The sequence below is a fragment of the Colias eurytheme genome, chromosome 4 (assembly GCF_061535395.1).
Source record: "Colias eurytheme isolate Ceu_HAF_F1 chromosome 4, ilColEury1 Martin Lab GWU primary, whole genome shotgun sequence".
Classification (NCBI taxonomy): domain Eukaryota; kingdom Metazoa; phylum Arthropoda; class Insecta; order Lepidoptera; family Pieridae; genus Colias; species Colias eurytheme.
In genome coordinates, this window is record NC_142983.1 from 11,840,609 (window position 1) to 11,859,695 (window position 19,087).

General features: G+C 38.7%; 1 protein-coding gene across 5 annotated transcripts in view; it reads left to right on the forward strand.

Annotated features, from left to right (window-relative positions):
* Positions 1-19,087, forward strand: part of LOC149909245 (uncharacterized) — a 195,812-nt gene that overhangs the window by 159,831 nt on the left and 16,894 nt on the right. For 4 of the 5 annotated variants that reach the window (XM_090101467.1, XM_090101468.1, XM_090101469.1 and 1 more), the window contains one exon: positions 16,889-16,936. In XM_090101467.1, the coding sequence (XP_089957593.1) occupies positions 16,889-16,936 (48 nt within the window). Of the gene's footprint in view, positions 1-13,889; positions 14,051-16,888; positions 16,937-19,087 lie in introns of those variants that run through there. The other variant, XM_090101470.1, reaches the window with a different exon arrangement.

Sequence of the window (19,087 nt, forward strand, 5' to 3'; positions counted from 1 at the left end):
AAGCGATCGCGACTCGCGAGTTATGCACTATACAGTTATACACTATTATGGGATATATTATAAACAAACGATTATTAGTGAAAACAAACCGCTATTAGTGGAGGATGAATACGGGAGCACAAAGCGGCCCGTTACGGCGTGTCCGGGAAACCAGATATTTAATAGGGCTTTGTTGTTCTTGTCATTGAATATCATACGCGTCATATTAGCCTTGATTCGTGCCTGTGCGAGTGTGTGTGCGCAGGGAATAAACATTATGCAGCAGAACTTCGTTTTTATTTTACGTTCTCTAGGTATATTTCAGGAAAGTTTATTAAACTTTATTGTAAGAACAAGTGAAAGCTCGATGAGGCTTTCGGCCGCTTGATGATAAATAAATCAATATAAAAGCTGTCAACGTCTAGTCATTCCATTCATTTCGTTATTCCGTCATCCATGGTCAACTCCCAACACGCGCGCGCCGTGACGCGGACGCCGTGACGCGGTAACGAGCTGAGCTACATTAATCAGATATTATAATTTATAGCACGTCATATATTTTGTTTAACATTTCAAAAGTCTACGCAAAAAAATCCCTACACTTCTCTGTATTACGGTTTATCTAGCTCGTAGAGTACAACGGTAACTGAGTAAAATACATTTTCACATTTTGTTCATATTATGTACTATAGTATGAATTATGATACATTTTAGATACTTTATCATATTCTCCACAGATATTCTCCTCACAAGTTTAGGTTAAGATGAAAATTATGGTTTATCAATCTACATAGTATATGAAGCTAGTGGAATTAAAAGATTTACCATCAATGTCGATAACAAGATTCAATTGTGTCTCTAGGTACTCATGGAAAAATTATGTTGAAAAAAACTCTTTTTCAATAGTTAAAATATGTGAAAGAAAATGTTTGAATGGAATATTGTGTAGTGGAGGGCTGAAGAGGCTTGGGCCACTCGCGCTAACGTCGTTAGGCGCTCTCCAATCTCCGCCGGAATCGAATTTGCGCCCTCGCGCCGGCCACTACATGTGATGGATTTGTGAAGTGGCCTTTGAAATCTTTCACGCGTTAAAACGGAGGTAATCTCGTCCCTCCGCCCGCGGCCTCCGTTTTGTTTACCTAATCATTTTATTGCTCCCTCCCCTCCGCGCCCCTCGCCCGCCGCCCGCCGCCCGCGGCTCCCTGCGCTCAAATTTATTTGAAATGTGTAATATCAGCCGCGACAGATGTCTGCAACCCTTGCCGACAAGTCTCGCCTCTTGTTCTACACGATGTTTTATTGCAAAAAAATCACTATTCCTGAGAAAATTCGATCACAAGCTGCGAAATTTAATGTTTTTTACCCTAAAAAGTGTGTCAAGGGAGCGCGGCAGGGTGCGGCGCGGGGTGGCGCGGGGCGCGAGGGGCGAGGGGGGGACACGTCTCCGCAGAAATCCATTTTTTAGCACAAAAACGAAGGAGCGGAACAATGCGTGACCCATTTCCGCCGTGGGAACGAATAACGACCGCGTCTCCGAAAAGCTCGCGATTTGCGCAATAAAAAATGCATTACCCCACATTTTAAAAAATTCCACGTAAAAAGTCGACGCGATCGCATTGTTCGGGATATTAAAATTTGAAAAGTTTGGAAGGGTGAGATTTATGTGCAAAATAACGGTTTCGGTAAAAAAGTTGGGGATTCAGCTGCATCCATAAGAAAGGTTCGCTAATGAAGCCGAGCGGCCCAGTGACACAGTCAAGCCGGTGCGTTTGTCGTGGTTTGTTTTAAAAAGGTGCTAATGCTATAAGCTTTACATCATTTATTGTTTGATGTATTATTATTGTTTATCAACATAATAATAATATGTATCCTATTGCTACCAACTACACGTGACTAGAGAAGTTCCTATAACATGTACATCTTTTTAAGGCTTATACATGCGCTAATAACCTTGACCATACTTGACGGATCTCAAACCTCTCCCGCTGCACCTTCTTTTTTCCTCGCATTTTGTATTTAAAAAGATACTAATCAGTGAAACAAAATATCCTCGTCAGGGACTGTTGTGTAACTGATAATTTATTAAACATAAAATTTTCAGAGCTCTAAGTCAGCAGGTTACGAAGTTTATAGAGTATTTGCGGAAAAATCGATGACCACGGCACATTTTTTTTCTAGAAATCTATTAATTTTGGAAAAAAGTCCTCGCGAGCAATTAAAGATCAAAGACCATCCTATTTTATATATTTTTTTCGGTATTGTGCTTTATGTTGTACCAGACTTTATAGAGGTTGAACATAGTCGAAATTGCCGGGTAACGCCTTAAAAACATAAATGAAAGCTGCTAAAGCTTAACAACAAACCTATTAGGAATAATGATGAACTCATACGATAGCCTAACAAATAGGTTATAGGTAGGTACGTACCTAGCTATTATCTACTATCATGCATTTCACTTCATATCCTTTGAAATAATTTATGTCCCTTCATATTATGTTTCACTAGACTATAGTATATTATATTGTTACCTGATCATCAAATAATTTGTTAAAAATATTCCACTCTAAGAAATTGGTTCACAATTGTTCTTATGGCGCTAATGTCAAGGTACTATATAAATCATGGCTTGGACCTAAATAAGAAAGTTCATTAATTGGAGGAAATGTAATGATAATAAATAAGAAGTTGACATACTTACTACTTAGGTAGGTACACAATAGGTATATAAAATAATTTTGCCCGATGCGATAGTGATCGAAACACAACAGCTCTACATTTTAGCTCTACTTTTTTCCTACACTTGCAAATTGTAGCTTGAAATAACAAACATATTGTAATGAATCATGCTTATTGTAAGCTTTATGTTTTATAGTTAGTCGGTAAAAACTTCCAGTTTAAAAGCTTGGTTCAAGACAAACTTGGAGTACCTAATTCTACCATGCCAATTATTGCTATTCATAACATAATTAACTTTTTTACAAGGTATTTACTGATATTTGATAACTACAAAGTATAAATTGTACCTATGTGTTCGCATGTAAATTTTCGTTCGATCCGTAAAGTTAATTCCAAGATGTGTTGTGAACAGATATTTAATAAACAATGGGGTTGAAACCAATATAGACCGCCCGCATCCCTGTTTTGCAAAATTTATATCAATGATATGTACTAATTTTATATGAGTAAGTTAAGGTTATATAAGTTAGGAATTTCACGTATATTTCAGCGTGAGCTTCAATTCGTTAGGAGTTTGGAATGTTAAGTTTGAAGATACTATACCAAATAGTAGATACCTACACTTTCCCAAGTCCAGTGAATACAATGCTAATGAGAGTAACTGGTAAACGAGTTCAGTGAGAAGCCAGTTTGTGTACAGCGCATATGTGAGCGTGCGGGCCGTGGTGGTGTGTTAGGTGTCCCGTGTGTAGCATGCAGCTCGGAGCCGCGGGAGGACGCGGGAGGGCCGAGAGGCCGCTATGTAGATGAGGGCGTGGGTATGCAAAGCAGAGCCCCGCCCCGCGCCCGCCCCGCCCCGCCCGCGCCGCTAAAAAACGGCTTCTGCTGCCCCCGGGCACCGGGGTACCTTTGTCTCTCAACCCTTGCACGTGCGCACACACACACGCGCGCCTCACCCGTCGACGCGACGCACATAGCCGTCTCGAATTGCCTTTGTCAATGGTTGTAACTGATTTGTTAACAGTCGCGAATTTAGACACATAAATTATGTTTTATAGCGGCTGAGATAAAAAATCGTTTTATTTTAACTCTATATGTAATAACTAATAAATCAAATTTTGTACAAAAATATTGAACGGTACATAGCGTAGTCGTTAATTTACTAAACATCCTTTTAAAAACTTAAAATATAGAACTTAATCGAATATATCGATACGACTCTAAAGGTACCTATTCGCTAAATGCAGAGACGATTGAGTTTTACGATGCTAATGTTTGCAAATTTAATACACGTGCATATTACGCGCTTCGAATTTCAAATAACATTGGTAAATAAAACTCAAACAGAACTCGTTTTGTAAGGCTCTACAATTATTTTTATTCGCGCAGCGAGCTGCGTCGCTCTCTCGGCCGGTTCATTGATTGTTGGGAAATACCTTTGAAGCGATATTAATATTAATAAACAAATTAGAATATGTAAATAACGCGAGCATCGAATGATTAATTAATGAAATGCCATTAAAACGCTAATTACCTGCGTGCGCGCCAGATGCAAGTGAAGCGCGTAAACACGGGAGTGTGTGTGTGCGTGCGTGTGTGCGTGCGACCGCCAAACCCACCGCTTTCTACTATTTATGTTGATTTTAGTTGACATTCAATTAGTATTCCGTGGTTTGCCCCTCACGTCTGTTATTTGCGAGTTGCTCAGTACTTCGCCCAGCACCAGCAAGCAGCGCAGGCAGGACGACAGGCCGCGTTCGCCCGCGCCGTTGCACGCTTCGCTACGCCCGCGCCGCCTTATTAGATTAAACTTAATGCGTTTATAATGTTTACATCGACGACACCATTACGCTAATGTCGGAAACGACGGCTCGTTTGAGGAAATTTGTTTAAATCACTTACTTTGTATAAAAAGCTTATTTGCTGACAATTTGTATGATTATTTACCGGTGCGTGATTACAGACGCGCCTTGGGAAAGAAGATATTCCGAGGGTATCATCATCACAGACACGAATAGATTCATGACATAACTACCTACTGTTCGGTGGCAGTTAACGAACTGCATCTTTCAATCTGTGCTACTGAATGAGCGAAAACACACAGAATAATAGAGTCATTACAATATATTTTGTATGTTTACTTATCTAGCATACTTAAGTACCTAGTAGATGTTTGTTTATAAATACATACAACGTTGGATATTGCAATTACTGTTGCCTACTTTATGCAGTACAAAAAAAATACCTATTCATTCAATTTGTTTTAATGTTAAGACAAAAAGGTCATTGTTATTCCCGCTTCCACTTACGATCCTCATAAATAAAAATCATATCAAGGCACGTAATTAACATTTAGTTTGATGTTTACACAATTGATAGAACCGTTGAGTTTATGAAGATGATACCTTATAAAAAAGTTAGCTGCTAACTTTTTGAAATTAATAATTTGGAAGATGACTTTATACTTATACCCCTGCTTCTGTATACATCCACATTTAACGTAAACGGATGAGCATCTCAGTCAAATATCTCAATTGTAAGCGGTGCGAGGGAGCGGCAGTGAGTAGAGTGGCGCGGCCGAGCCCGGGGCGGCCTTTGATCCGCCGTCAGCGCCAGATCCTCCCCAGCCCTTCCGCTCCGATCAAACGCCGTTAAACGATTTTAATCTATCTATCGATGAGTTCAATACTAGAAAATTAAACACATCTCTGTCTGATTAAATTCCTTCAAATCTACGGCTGAAGCATGTCGAGAGAGTTGATTCTTGTATATTTACTCAAATAGAGCAGCGAGCGATTTCAAATTATGTGCCGTTTTAACTATGAAGTGATTTATCGATATACATTTTGCGTCTAAAGCTGTAATTTGTGGCAAGACATGTGAAGTAAAAGCTCAAGAAAACTAGTTCGTTTGACAAGAGTCGACCGCGGGTACTTGTCGAGTTGTGATCTATTTAACTGGTCGATGACCATATGCAAGAGGCAGCGGCTGTAACGTACACCCGCGCTGACGTATGCGGCCGCACGACGGCGGCCATTACAGAGATTTACTGATTGCATATGTACATAGATTACACGACGCGTACGCTGCACGAGACGACCCTAATACAGAGCTGAGCGATGAATGTAGATTAAACTATTTCTCAGAAAATTGTATATTTATTGAATTCAGCGTTAACTAATGTCGAGACGTTCAGTGCAGGAGCAGCAGCTTATGTAGGAGCCTTGTAAAAATGTATAAGGTGTATAATTCTTCTTTGAAATGACTGGCAGAAGAAAGTGTTTGCGAGATGAACAATAGGACACGTCCACCTGAGTCCTGACACGCAAGCTGCGCGCGCCACGCGCCGCCGCAGCTGCCGGCGCGCGCTCACAAATCCATTTGGCTAACAGTCAGCCTCCACTCTCGCTCACACTCAAAGGGTTGCCTGTCACGAACTCACGATGCACTTTCGTTGGTTCAGCCCGGCCACTCCGTGCGCACACCTTCGCAGGGATGACAGAGACCTCTATGATAAAAGTATACTGACATCGAACATGAATAGAATATAACACTGTAACGTTGTTTAGTATGAGTTCGAGCTAAAGAGCTACGTGATGCGAATGTGCGATCGAGGCGAGTTTTATTTTATCGAAATCAAATCGTGTTTAATCTTCGATGGCTAGGTGAGGAGAATCTGAAACACGTTCCGACGCGAACGACATTAACTCGTAAATGTTTCGGCGCGGGCGAGCGCGAGCCGGCTCGGCACAGTTGCCGCGTTCAAATCGATTTGCATGCGAATTTGGCGTGAACTCGCACAGTTGGGCTCAGCCGCGCACAGCGGCACAGATGTCGCCTTCCACTCGCGCCAGCTTAATAAAATTGCACGAAAAAGAAATACAATATATATATAGTATTTAAGTTTTCTAATAAAAATCTGCCAATATATTGTTCTGAACCTGAATCTAAATGTAATATAATTTACAGACTCAGGTGGAGAGCGAAACAGATTCTGATCAAACGCACTGACGTACAAAACATAAATAGGTACGTCCGCGTCTATGTCCAGTCTACGGTGAACATGAGTTGAATAAGAGTGCCCGCGGCCCGGCTCGCTCGGCGGACTCACCAGGCCGCAGGCCGCAGCCAAATTATGTTGTTGTTTGCTCCGACTGGTTCATACATTCACAACGCGCTGGCCCTCCCTCCTAGACCTTCAAATCAAACTTAACAACAGTAACTTATTATATTATCGGAGAATCCGACTTTTTCTTTAGTTTACAGTTTATATAGTTCTCTAATCTATTGGAACATTAATTCGAGCATTTCTGAATAAATTAAACCATCTATATTATTAGGAAAGACATGATTAAATTGTATTCCTAGAGTGCACACTGTAATAAAATATTATAGAGCGCTCGCAATGTTTACATTACGTCCGCTGGCCGGGGATTTACTGAATCCGAAGCGATAAAAAATGATTGAGCTGATTAAACTTGTCGCATTTCAGCCATTAAATAAATCAGTATAAAGTTTCAAAATACGGGTCATTTAATGATAATTTAGGTGCGAGAGCGGTGGCGGGTCGCGCGCCACGTGCGCGTAATGCGCGTAACGCGGCCATCGAGTCGCACGGCGCGGGTCGCACGCCGCGAGTCGCGCGGCAGTCATCGGGTCGCAAGTCGCAACCCTTCCGCGGCCGTGGCCAATGGCGCCGCGCCGCATGCAGATTGGCTATTTACATAAATTTACATGCGACATCGGCGCCGCCTCGCTACCTGCGCCTCTGCCGAGATGTGAAGGGTTAACTATGTGTTTTTTAGCATTATAGATTAGGGATCAGATTTTTTAATTTACATAGGGGTCGCTCGTAATGTTATTATGTAAATGTAGAGGTGATGTGTTAGAGTTCAACGCTATTCGACTGATCTATATAACATGAATATTGAGGTAGGTACATGATATTTTATTTTATGTAGTTACTAGCGGTCCGCCCCGGCTTCGCCCGTGGTACATAATATTTACGTTTTCTCTACATAAGAACCATCCTCGTACTTCAAGGAATATAATAAAAAAAGAATTATCGAAATCGGTTCAGCCGTTCTCGAGTTATGCGCTTACCAACACATTTTGCGATTCATTTTTATATACATACTAGCGGTTCGCCCCGGCTTCGCCCGTGGTACATATTTACGTTTTCTCTACATATAAACCATCCTCGTACTTCAAGGAATATAATAAAAAAAGAATTACCGAAATCGGTTCAGCCGTTCTCGAGTTATGCGCTTACCAACACATTTTGCGATTCATTTTTATACAGGGTGTCCCACTGTTGGTATACTAAGCCCAAAGGAGGTTATAGATTTGCATACGCTAAGTACGTAAAAAATACTAAAAAAATTCCAGACGCATTTTTTTTTCAAGTAGATGAATTCTTAAAACTCTATGTGTACACCCATATCAAGCAACCCGCCCAACTTTGTCACCAGCACATGAGCTATCGTTTAATATAATGTTTTCATAGACAAAATGCTCACATTAGAGAAGCGGTATATGCCGGTTGCGCGAAGCTAGAGAAGAAAACATGGATTTTCAGGAAAAATTTAGCAAAAAATTTTTGACGTAATTTTGTTGTTTAAGTATTTTTTACGTGATCAGTGTATGCAAAACTACAAGTCTCTTCGCGCTTAGTATACCAATAGTGGGACACCCTGTATATAAGATAAGATTTATGAGGTATTTTATTCGCCGTCCTCATTAGATAGAGTTTTAGTCCATATGAAATAGAAATACATCAAATAGATCACATTACTATCAAATATACTTCGCATCAAAGACACAGTTATCTCGTCATCGCATCGCCAAGATGCTGGCTCGCGACAAAGGCTTATCAGTTATCTCGCATTAGCGGCGCTGCAGCTGCATCGGCTATTGATTAGCACCACCCTCCCCCTCGCCCCCTGAAGCCCGCTCGCCGGCTTCCCCTCGCGCCGCAGCCCGCACGCCCGTGACACGCGCCCCCGCGACACCCTTAATGAGCTGCAGCCTGCAAAGTACTCACATCTCGAGACATTCGTCCGCAGACACAATGGGTGAAGATCCAACCACTAATTTTTTTTTCCCGCTTTTCATATCATTTATAGTTTAATTGAATACAGGGAATATAAAGTAATACCGGAATTTTTATAATAACTTATGTTTTTCATAAGTTATTATAAAAATACCGAAATTCATTCACACCCACACACGCACAAACACAATTGAATTCGATCCTGAGACGTCGAGCCATGACAATGTTTACTTCCTCTTTATAGCGTTTGGAGGTGAAATATTATCATACCTATTATTAGGTAAGTGATTTACTTACTGAGCAAAGATGCAGAAAGATAGAAAGTGCATGTTTCCTTTAATTCTGAGCTTTCTTTGTAGAGCTTCTGTTAGCTATTAAGAACACATCTAGCTAGAGTATGTTTTAAATTTAAAGAAACTTTAAAGCTATTTTTAAAATTAAATTAATAGTGTACATACATACTACATACTATGTTATTTTAATTATTTAATACAATACTAGCGACCCGCACCGGCTTCGCACGGGTGCAATTCTGATACTAAATATACACTACAGAAAAACTGTGAACGTTGTATTATGTATAATATAAAAACATAGCGGCCCGCTCCGGCTTCGCACGTGTATAAAATAGATAGCCGGGCGGCCGGTACCGGTACGCTACGTCCCGCAATTTTTAAATCTGTAATATCTTCGAAAATATTCACTTAAATCATACGGTGTAAAGGGCAATATAGATCTATATTAAATGAACAATGTATTCAAGGTATTTAATTGGTTAAGGATTAATGCTGTATTGGTTAAAATCGCTTCGAAAATTAGCCATTATTTGTTGTAAAAAGTAAATGACAAAAAAAAGTTATTGTGGGTTATCCATAAGAGAGAGATTTATACCATCGCGGACTTTTCTGTAGATCTTTTCAATGTGTATAATACTTAGTACATTATTTTGATAAAACTCGTAGGGTTCAGCCTGCGTTTGCAATTTAAGCGGAAAAAATGTAATTTTTTACGACATCACATTAGAAACTTTCTAAAATAACAGTACTTCTCCATTATTTAATGGATGTTGTTATACATATAAACCTTCCTCTTGAATCACTCTATCTATTAAAAAAAAACCGCCTCAAAATCCGTTGCGTAGTTTCAAAGATTTAAGCGTACAAAAGGGAAATAGGGACATAGGGACAGGGAAAGCGACTTTGTTTTATACTATGTAAGTATAAGTATGTAGTGATGATGATGATGGTTGGTGTGGTATGGTAAACAAAACTCGTTTACTTAATATGAAGGTATTTTAAGTTTATAATATGCTCATTTTTTCCATTGAAGTATACCTAGTTACAGGTTTTACCTTTTACTTAAAAATGCTGTCCTCAAGTCGAAAATACTTCCGATCGTTGTTGTATTGTCCTCTCAATGTAATAAATCTCTTGTGCGTATGCAGCGAACGGGGGCTCGTTGTTTGCGATTCGATATTCAAGTGAAACAATATTTACCTTGTAACAAAGAGACGCAAAAAGAGCGCGTAATAATAATACCTATTGGAAAGTAAACTCGGGAAGTTTAAAGCGATTTAAAAGCAAGGGTGCACGTGGAGCGGGCGGGGGCGCGGGGCGGGCGGGGTGACTATGTACAGCACCAGTTAACGGGATTAGCGGCACGCGCAACCCTTCGCTGCGACCTCATTCAGATACAATTGAAAATGCAAATACCGCGCTAATCCAGCATGGCGGCCGGCCTCCCCCCTCCTCGTACCGCGCCCCGCACGCGATGCAATCTGAATACCAATCGATAAGAGTCGCAATTCATTACGGCTGCACTCCGGCCGATAGCGCTCCTCCCGCTCTGATACCGCTCTGACGGCGACCAGCGGACTATTTGTTTACCTCTCTGACTCAATATCGCTGCATTTTATTTGAACTGGAACTTCAATCAATTCCGCAGAGAACAATGCTAATGTTGTCATATAGGCACACGTTATGAACCCGTATGATATCTAACGACGATATTATCTTGTTAACATGCATAACAAATACTCCGGCTCAATTTTAAGCAAAAATAATAAATAGGAATCTAATACTTTCTTAGCTGTTCACTACTTTTTACAATCTTTTGAGAGGACTTTTGCAAAATATAAATTGTGCGGTGACAATTTATATACAACAATATAATCGTATTTATAAATTACTAGCTGCTCCGCGCGGTTTCACCCCCGTGGCTCCACTCCGGTTGGTCGTAGCGTGATGATATATAACCTTCCTCGATAAATGGGCTATCTAACACCGAAAGAATTTTTCCAATCGGAAGAGTAGTTCCCGAGATTAGCGCGTTCAAACAAACAAACAAACTTTTCAGCTTTATAATATTAGTATAGATTAATTGAAATGATGATGTAATAACAATTACAGTAACAATTGTATGTTACAAAAACCTCATTACATGTCATTTGATAAATAATTGAAAAGTTGTTAACGTGCAGACGTTCATTACGCGTCGAGGATGTAAATCAGAGAGAATGGGTTGCGATGTGTGTCAACTGCCAACTGTCAGTGGAGCGGAGGAGCACCTCCCCGGGGACTCTCAGATCCCTCTCTCTATTACAGGATCATAACAAGCTACACGATGCTTATATTATCATTTATGCAATTACAGTTTTATCTATGTTTAATTGACCAAACTCAAGGCCTCTAGTCTTAACAGGTAATAAATTCAGTCTTTTGGTATTTTTAACACAAAAACATATTTTAGAATATATTTTATTTTATAATAATTGTAAGATACTTCAAATAAGAATGGTAGGTATACTCATTTAAAAGCGACAGTAAATTATAGGGAAAATTATATTTCACAACGATCCATTAAAAAAATCAACGTCGCATTTTTTTACCAAAAGAAATAAAGCTAAGTATTATCAATTATTGAAAACGTTTTTAGGAGATTGATTATTATTTTATTATTGATAAAGTATAAAATAATATTATGTGAAATATTCCATATTTTTTATAATATATACCAGCATAATGTATCTAACGAAAACTAAAACTTAAAACTTGGTGTATATTAATGGAAATTTGCAAAATTAAATTTGCTGTTCCATTTGAGACATCCACAATAATTCAGTATTGAAAATAGGAACAAAATATTTATGAGCAGAGCACAAGTGGACCCCGCTACATTATAATATTAATTCGTAACAAAAAGGTGCAGGTCGGAGGGTCAGCCGGCCTCCCGGAGGGCTGCAGCGAATGTTAAAACACTTGTTAGCCACACTTAGAGCCGCTATAAAAAACGTGATTACATCATTTTTGTTTCTTTACTAAACAAGATTATTCACGATTTATTCATGTACCTATTGAAAAAAATAATAATAATTTGAGCGCTTTGCGTATTTTTTACCGAATTAAAGAGATTGTGCGATTTGATATTTTGTATCTACTTAATAAATAAAAAATATGATAAAGAGACTGCATTTGTGTAATTTATATGCATTAGAAAAAAAATCCTTATATGGCTATTGGATAGTCATTAAGCTCAAATTACATCGCCATAACGTGTACGAAGTATGAAATCAATCGATCATGATATTATATTAAAGTTCGCAACCCCGCGCCATGAGGCGACATCTATTAATTATGAGTAATGGAGAGGAGGCGCGCGCGCAACCCTTCCCTTGCGTCTAAGACACGTGTGGAACTAAATATATTATGATGTATATTGCATTATGGAAATACATATCATAAAATATAATCGCTACGGGCTACGAGCGTAGCCAGCGTAGCAGCTTAATTTTTCTTAAAATGGTTGATCGTTGTTTTGATTAGTGTAATATTAAAACAGTTGATATCCCAATTCCCAATGAATTGAAACTACAAAACTGCGCCTCACTGACCTATATAGAACTGTCGATCGAAATTCGAAACAAAGCGTATGAAGTTACATTTACATGCGATCAGTCGAGCGTGACTCGACGGAGGGTGGCTCCTAAGAAAAACATCATTTATGAGACCGATCTCGATAGTTTATTCAGCTTAAAGAGTTCTCGAGTACAAAGAGCGAATTTCTTATTCAAAGTAGCAATATATGGGCGCCTAAATAAATAGCTCGCCGCTGCAGCTCAAAGGCCGCGGCCGCGCTGCCGCTGTTTGCGCATTTCCATCACAAAGTGCTGTTTATACTTTCAGTAGCCCCTTGGACCACTGATTGAACTTTCATGTCCGAACTTTACATTTCAAAACGGTTTTTGGTGCTCTACGGAAATACCGATTTTATAGGTTCGGACTGCAAGTTTATATTCCTTGCTTTTAGTACCTATTTATTAAAAAAAATCAATCAAGACAAACCTAAATGTATATTTATGAGAAGTCACATAAAAAAACGAAATTAATATATATGTATTCGCTATTAAGAAAGTCGAAGACATAAACTGTTCAAAAACCATACATTTTGTCAAGTCAGTTGCAGTTTCAGTAAAGTGTTTTGTTACAATATCATCTATAGGATTTTTAATTTTAATAAAAGTTTATTTTATATTTTCTTCATCACTACACAGTATAAAACAAAGTCGTTTTTTTCTGTCCCTATGTCCCTATATATGCTTTAATCTTTAAAACTACGCAACGGAATTTGATGCGGTTTTTTTAATAGATAGAGTGATTCAAGAGGAAGATTTTAGTATAAAATTTATTAGGTTTTAGCACAGTATTAGACAACGCGGGCGAAGCCGTAGTCGGAAAGCTAGTATTATTGCAATTAGCAACATGCATATCTACAAAAAAATATATATATGTACGTATTAATAATATTAACGGTTTCGCTAGTATAGTGTTGCTGGAAAGGAGAGTGTCATTTGTAGCATAAAAAGTGAATAAGAAGCAAGGGGTGCGGGGTGCAGCACGGGCTGCATCATGTAACTTAACCGATTTCTAACTTTTTTCAATCAAACTCGATATCGGAATTCGCGCATCGGTTAGCCGAACCCGTCGTTCCCCTTTCATAAAAAAATTAAACAGCTTTTAACGTGCATCGCCCGGCGAAAGCTTTAAAAAAATTCATCTCAGGTAATCGAAATAATGGCGAGACGCGCGAAAAAAATTCACTAAGGGTGGAAAAGAAACGGATTCGTACAAAAAAGTTCAATTTTTAATTCGAATGCGGGATCGCGCTCCCGGCGCGGCGCCAGTCGCCTGTCGGCCTTCGCACCGCGCGCACTAGTCTCTGAGCTCCGCTCTATCCGCTACGCCGCGCTACGACCGCGCGATCCGCTACGCCGTAGTCGCTGCAACTCGCTCACCATGGTACTCACGGCGTGCGTGCGCGCCTCCTCGCGACCTTTCTGCGCATATCGTAAGTCAAGTTATGTTTATATTATAAGTATATTCGACTTCGCTATTTAGTGTGCATACTATTCTAGATTAAGTGCAACTGTTTCTTTTGAAATTGAATGATACAAAATATGAAAGTACATCTTCAACAACATTTTACAAAATCTTTTTGATTGATCTTGTTGTCGTCCAGCGGTTGAAATTCGATTATAACCAAAAGATCTGTTTTAGTGTGCATTTCTTTTATTGGTTGAATTTATTTCATATGCTTCTATATAAACTCTTATGCTTCTGTCCGAGCATGTTTCATTAGTAAAATAATATCATTTAATAAGGGTGTGCCCCTTATTAAGTTATTGCTTCTCGTGGTACATTATAATTATTAGGTGAATTTTCGATTTTATAGCATCATTTAGTACGTAGAGAATAGTCAAAATATTTAAATAAATCTACGAGTACCGACCTATCTGATAACTATCCTATCTCTCAAGTTGGATCGAACTGCACATGGTGTGCGAATTTTATTAAAATCATCTTTTTATAGATTTGTACCTATAGGTACTTTAAATTGAACATGTCAATACGAGCTGTTGAAAGATGTTCATATATACTTACTACTTTTCTGTAATTATATAAGTACTGTTATGTGTATACTGTATCCTCATGGACTTTACAATGTACCTATATTTTTATGTTCACATTTTCACTGATTTACTTGATGCTTATTCAAGTTTATTTTATTTGTACAGTTGTACGTCCCGAACTGGACGCGCGGTGCCGACCCAAAAGGGAATATTAATGAGTCCTATGTGGCCTTAACTCCTTATACATTATGTTCCTGATGCCAACTTGATCCTGCAGCCCCTACGCCTTTCTTGTCGGTAGTTTTATACGCTCATTATTATTTGTACTATCGATTGATGTCATCTATCAGCTTGTTTAATTATATACTTTCTTCTCGCCTCTGGGTAAATCAATATTACATTCTATGAACAGTATCCTGTCAATCCTTTGCTGCCTCGGTTGTTGAAGCGCAAAACTGCGGGACAAATGAAGAAAAATTACTTAATTAATTATATTGTTAGAACTTTTAGTTACAATAGTAGCAATTGTGTTTAATATTGTCCATTATATTAGGTGTTCTTCATAGAATTAAAAAGATTATTATAGTATCCAGCGTTGTTTTTTTGAGCTCGGTTGTAATTTTATACGATTGAGACGTTTTGTAAAAAAAAACAGACAACTGTCGCTTTTTTAGCGATTAAAATAAATTTAATACAAATCCTACCCGACATGGATGTACCCTTTCCGAATTACTCGATCTCGATACGATAAAAAACTGATGACGATTCAATAAGAAGCATTGCACAATGCGCCGTGTTTTATGATTTTTTACGAAAATAGTGTTTTTGCCTCGCTGTCAGCCCCTCGTCTGCCGCCGACGGGCCCTATTTGCGTGCGCCCGCGCACTCGCAAATCCTTTATATCCGCGACTGTCGAACTCTTGGATTATCCGCAGGTAGGTAGATATATATATGCATTCCCACGGGACGTATTCTATTATCGAGTCTATTAACCGTGTGTAGGCGTAAAAAACGCTTTTGGCTGTGTAGGTATTTAGAATGTAGCACGAACTATAAATACTATAATGCTGTTGCCATTACATCAGTAATTTTTTTAATAAATGCCTTCGACATACAATATTTATCTGTGATAACTAACTTTTATTTAAGTAGATAACGGTATTTCAATAATTTTATAACAGAGTCGCGCTCACGTTAGCTAAACGTATTTTTTATAGTGTGACGTCACTTTATATCGAACTGTAATTAAGTGGCGGCCGCTAGGCTTGTACTGCTTCAGATTATCGGATTAATTGACCGCCGTAATTAGCTGATCTCATTAGCCGACACCGGCCGCTGCGCACCGCGCCCTAACGCCTAGGTACTCTTAGCTCCTACGGTCACTAAATAAACAAACACGCGTTTAAACAATTATTATAGTTAACATATATTTAACAAGGGAAGGACCTGTTGTAACAGGGAATAGCTATAATTGTTATCAATATGCAGTGAAGATTGAATGAATCGGACTTAAAAGTAAATAATATAATAGTCTATTGGGATTTCTGTAGGAGTACCTAAAAGTACTATCATTAAAATCTGACTTCTTGCCTGCTGATTCCATAAGCAGGTAAATGAAGGTTTTGGGAGCGACACCGTACACTGGTACCGGCCAGACCCGCGGCGTGCCGTTGCCGGGGCGGGCGGAGCGGCCGGAGCGGCTTACCGCCGATAATCTCGCGATTAGGCCGAAGCCCAACGTCGCAAGTTAACACGCGAACTCGCTCCCCTAATTGTATCAAAGGACACTTGCTTCGTGCCCACCTTCGCAGTAATTGGGTTAGCCGGGCTTACATCTGAGAACATTGAAACACGATCTTAAAACTACGACTAAGTGACGTAACAGTTAAAGCGTGTTGTTTATGTTGGGCTGTAAATTAATGTTTCAATGAAAATAATTTACGATACGCGCCGCGAATGTAACGAAGGTTAACACTATACTACTTTTAAATGTAGTTTGCCACAAATTTGATTTTCGCACTGGCAAAGCGTACCTTAGTATTCTCAGGTTTTGAGAGTAAAGCTAATCTACGCATAGGTATTATGAAGTGTTGCTTAGTGAACCATGAATCTCGACCAAGAATCCAAATGCTTAATGAATAGTATACTTGCCCATATAAATGCAATGAGACTGCTTATCTATCAATGAAACATTTATTTTATATTATTATAATTATACATATATAAACATAATATAGGTAATGTGTGTGCTCATATCCATTGTTTGCTTGTTGCAGAGGAATCCGGTGATCTCATAAAGTCGCCCTCTCCGCCGCCCAGCCATGGTGAGTGCTCGCTTCTACAGCTCTATTTACTTACTGACTTCCGCTCTTGTAACCCCCTCCCATTTGTATTCTATACATACAATTGTCACCCATATAATTAATAAATAAACATATTAGATTATAATAATGTACACTTTTCATTGATTCAAATGTTAGCTTCCATAGATAGAACATATTGTATCTAATATGTTAATATAGGTAAATAGCGAATAAAACACTACGCCCAAAGCATAGGCTCAAATGTAACTCGCAGCTCAATCCGTGAACAATGCGCCGGTGTGAGGCGAGATGCAAGGTGTGAGACTCGCAAGTGTCCCAGCGGGAAGGAAGGGTTGCGTGCACGCGCGCCACGCGGAAGGATCGGTCCGCGCGGCGCACGCGCACGCAAAAACTGCACCTCTTTGAGGGTCGCGTCATTAGGAGAAAGTGATTCTTGCCGAAAGGGTTCCTTGCTCCCTTCCCGACTGTCACGACTCACAATAGATAGCGCGAGCCGCGCGCCGCCTGAGCGCACTTTCGATGCTGTGCCATATATACGTTGATAGCTAACACATATCTCTGAATAGACGTAGGTATAGGATTGGGGTACGTTTAAATAGTTAAATAAAAATTGTCATTATGTTTTGTGTAGATATTTAAGAAGTGTCCTTACTCCTTAGGCTTAGGACACTGGTACATAATATACCTACTTAGATAAATAATTAAATATTATAATCATACACATTTTTAATACAAAACACCCACTAATACAATACTGCAGTATACTATTATTTCGCTACTTTTAAAACGTTTAGATGCGCTAAAAAGTAAAATATTATGTTGTGATATTATATTCAATTTATTAGAGGACGGTTACGTAAATTCCATTAGGAGCACAGAGCACTGCAGCCTGCAGCTAACGCAGCCGCAAAGCGAAGCGTGAACCGTGCAGTTTTATTGAAAATATTCATAATATTTCAAACCGAGTCACGCTCAAATGTGCTTCACCCGTACGTTTTGAGTTGAAAAGGTTTTTTTAGCACAAACTCTTATTAATTCACCCCATTTTGTGTTCATGCGATATCATTGTGATTTTGTGCTGCGTCGATTCGTTTATTGTTCAATTTATATAAAGGGTGAAAAGTATGTATTCGCTATTATTACTTTCGGTGCTAAACTTTGTGTAGGTAATACATGATGGAACTTTGTATGTTGTTTGATATTTTAGCAATTTATAATTTCATTTATTTTAAGCTATTACCCTAGGTAGAGTAATTCTCTACCAGTTAGAGTTTATCACGAATAGAGAGACGGGCAGACGTACGGCAAACTTTACTTTATAATATTACTAGCGCAGCGGTCCGCCCCGGCTTCGCCCGTGGTACCTACATGTTTAAACTATCCTATCTGTCAAGTTGGATCGAACTGCACATGGTGTGCGAATTTTATTATAATCGGTTAAATGGTTTAGGAGTCTATTGAGGACAAACATTGTGACACGAGATTTATATAATATTATATTAAGATGTAAGTACTAAGTAGGTAGTGAATTTCTTCAATCCTTTGCTATTTACATTTCTTGTACCAAAGATACATTTCTTGATGTTTATCTTTACCTAGGTAATACTCATGATTTGTAAAATGATTTTCAGTGATTTACAGAATATGCAATGATTTGTTGGACTTTTCTCCTCTTGAATTAAATTAATAGTTGTTAAACATTTTAAAAGACCAAAAGGCTTATTCCGGGTGAGCAGTGAGTTATAAATCGATTAGAATTTAAAAATTATTTGACTAAAGCCCGCTGGAGGTAACTAACCTTTAATAAGAAGAAGAAGGGGACATTTTGGTTATTATCGTTACAAAACGATAGATATTTTACTAAATATTACCGCAGTATAATATTATGTATATTATGTTACCGTAAATGTGTAAATTATTGTTTTACAAGTGATCCAATACTTACATTACACGCCCTGGGAAATGTGTACATTTCCTAGGAATTGTATAGAATTTCCATATCGTATTTGGAAATGTTATCTACATATAAAAATAACTACGTTAAAAACAACCGACTTCAAAAACGGAAAAGTAAAAAATAAAAAAGATTTGATATTATTAATTAGTTACTACATATTATTTAGATGTCCTATTTACTAAAAAGGTTTGATG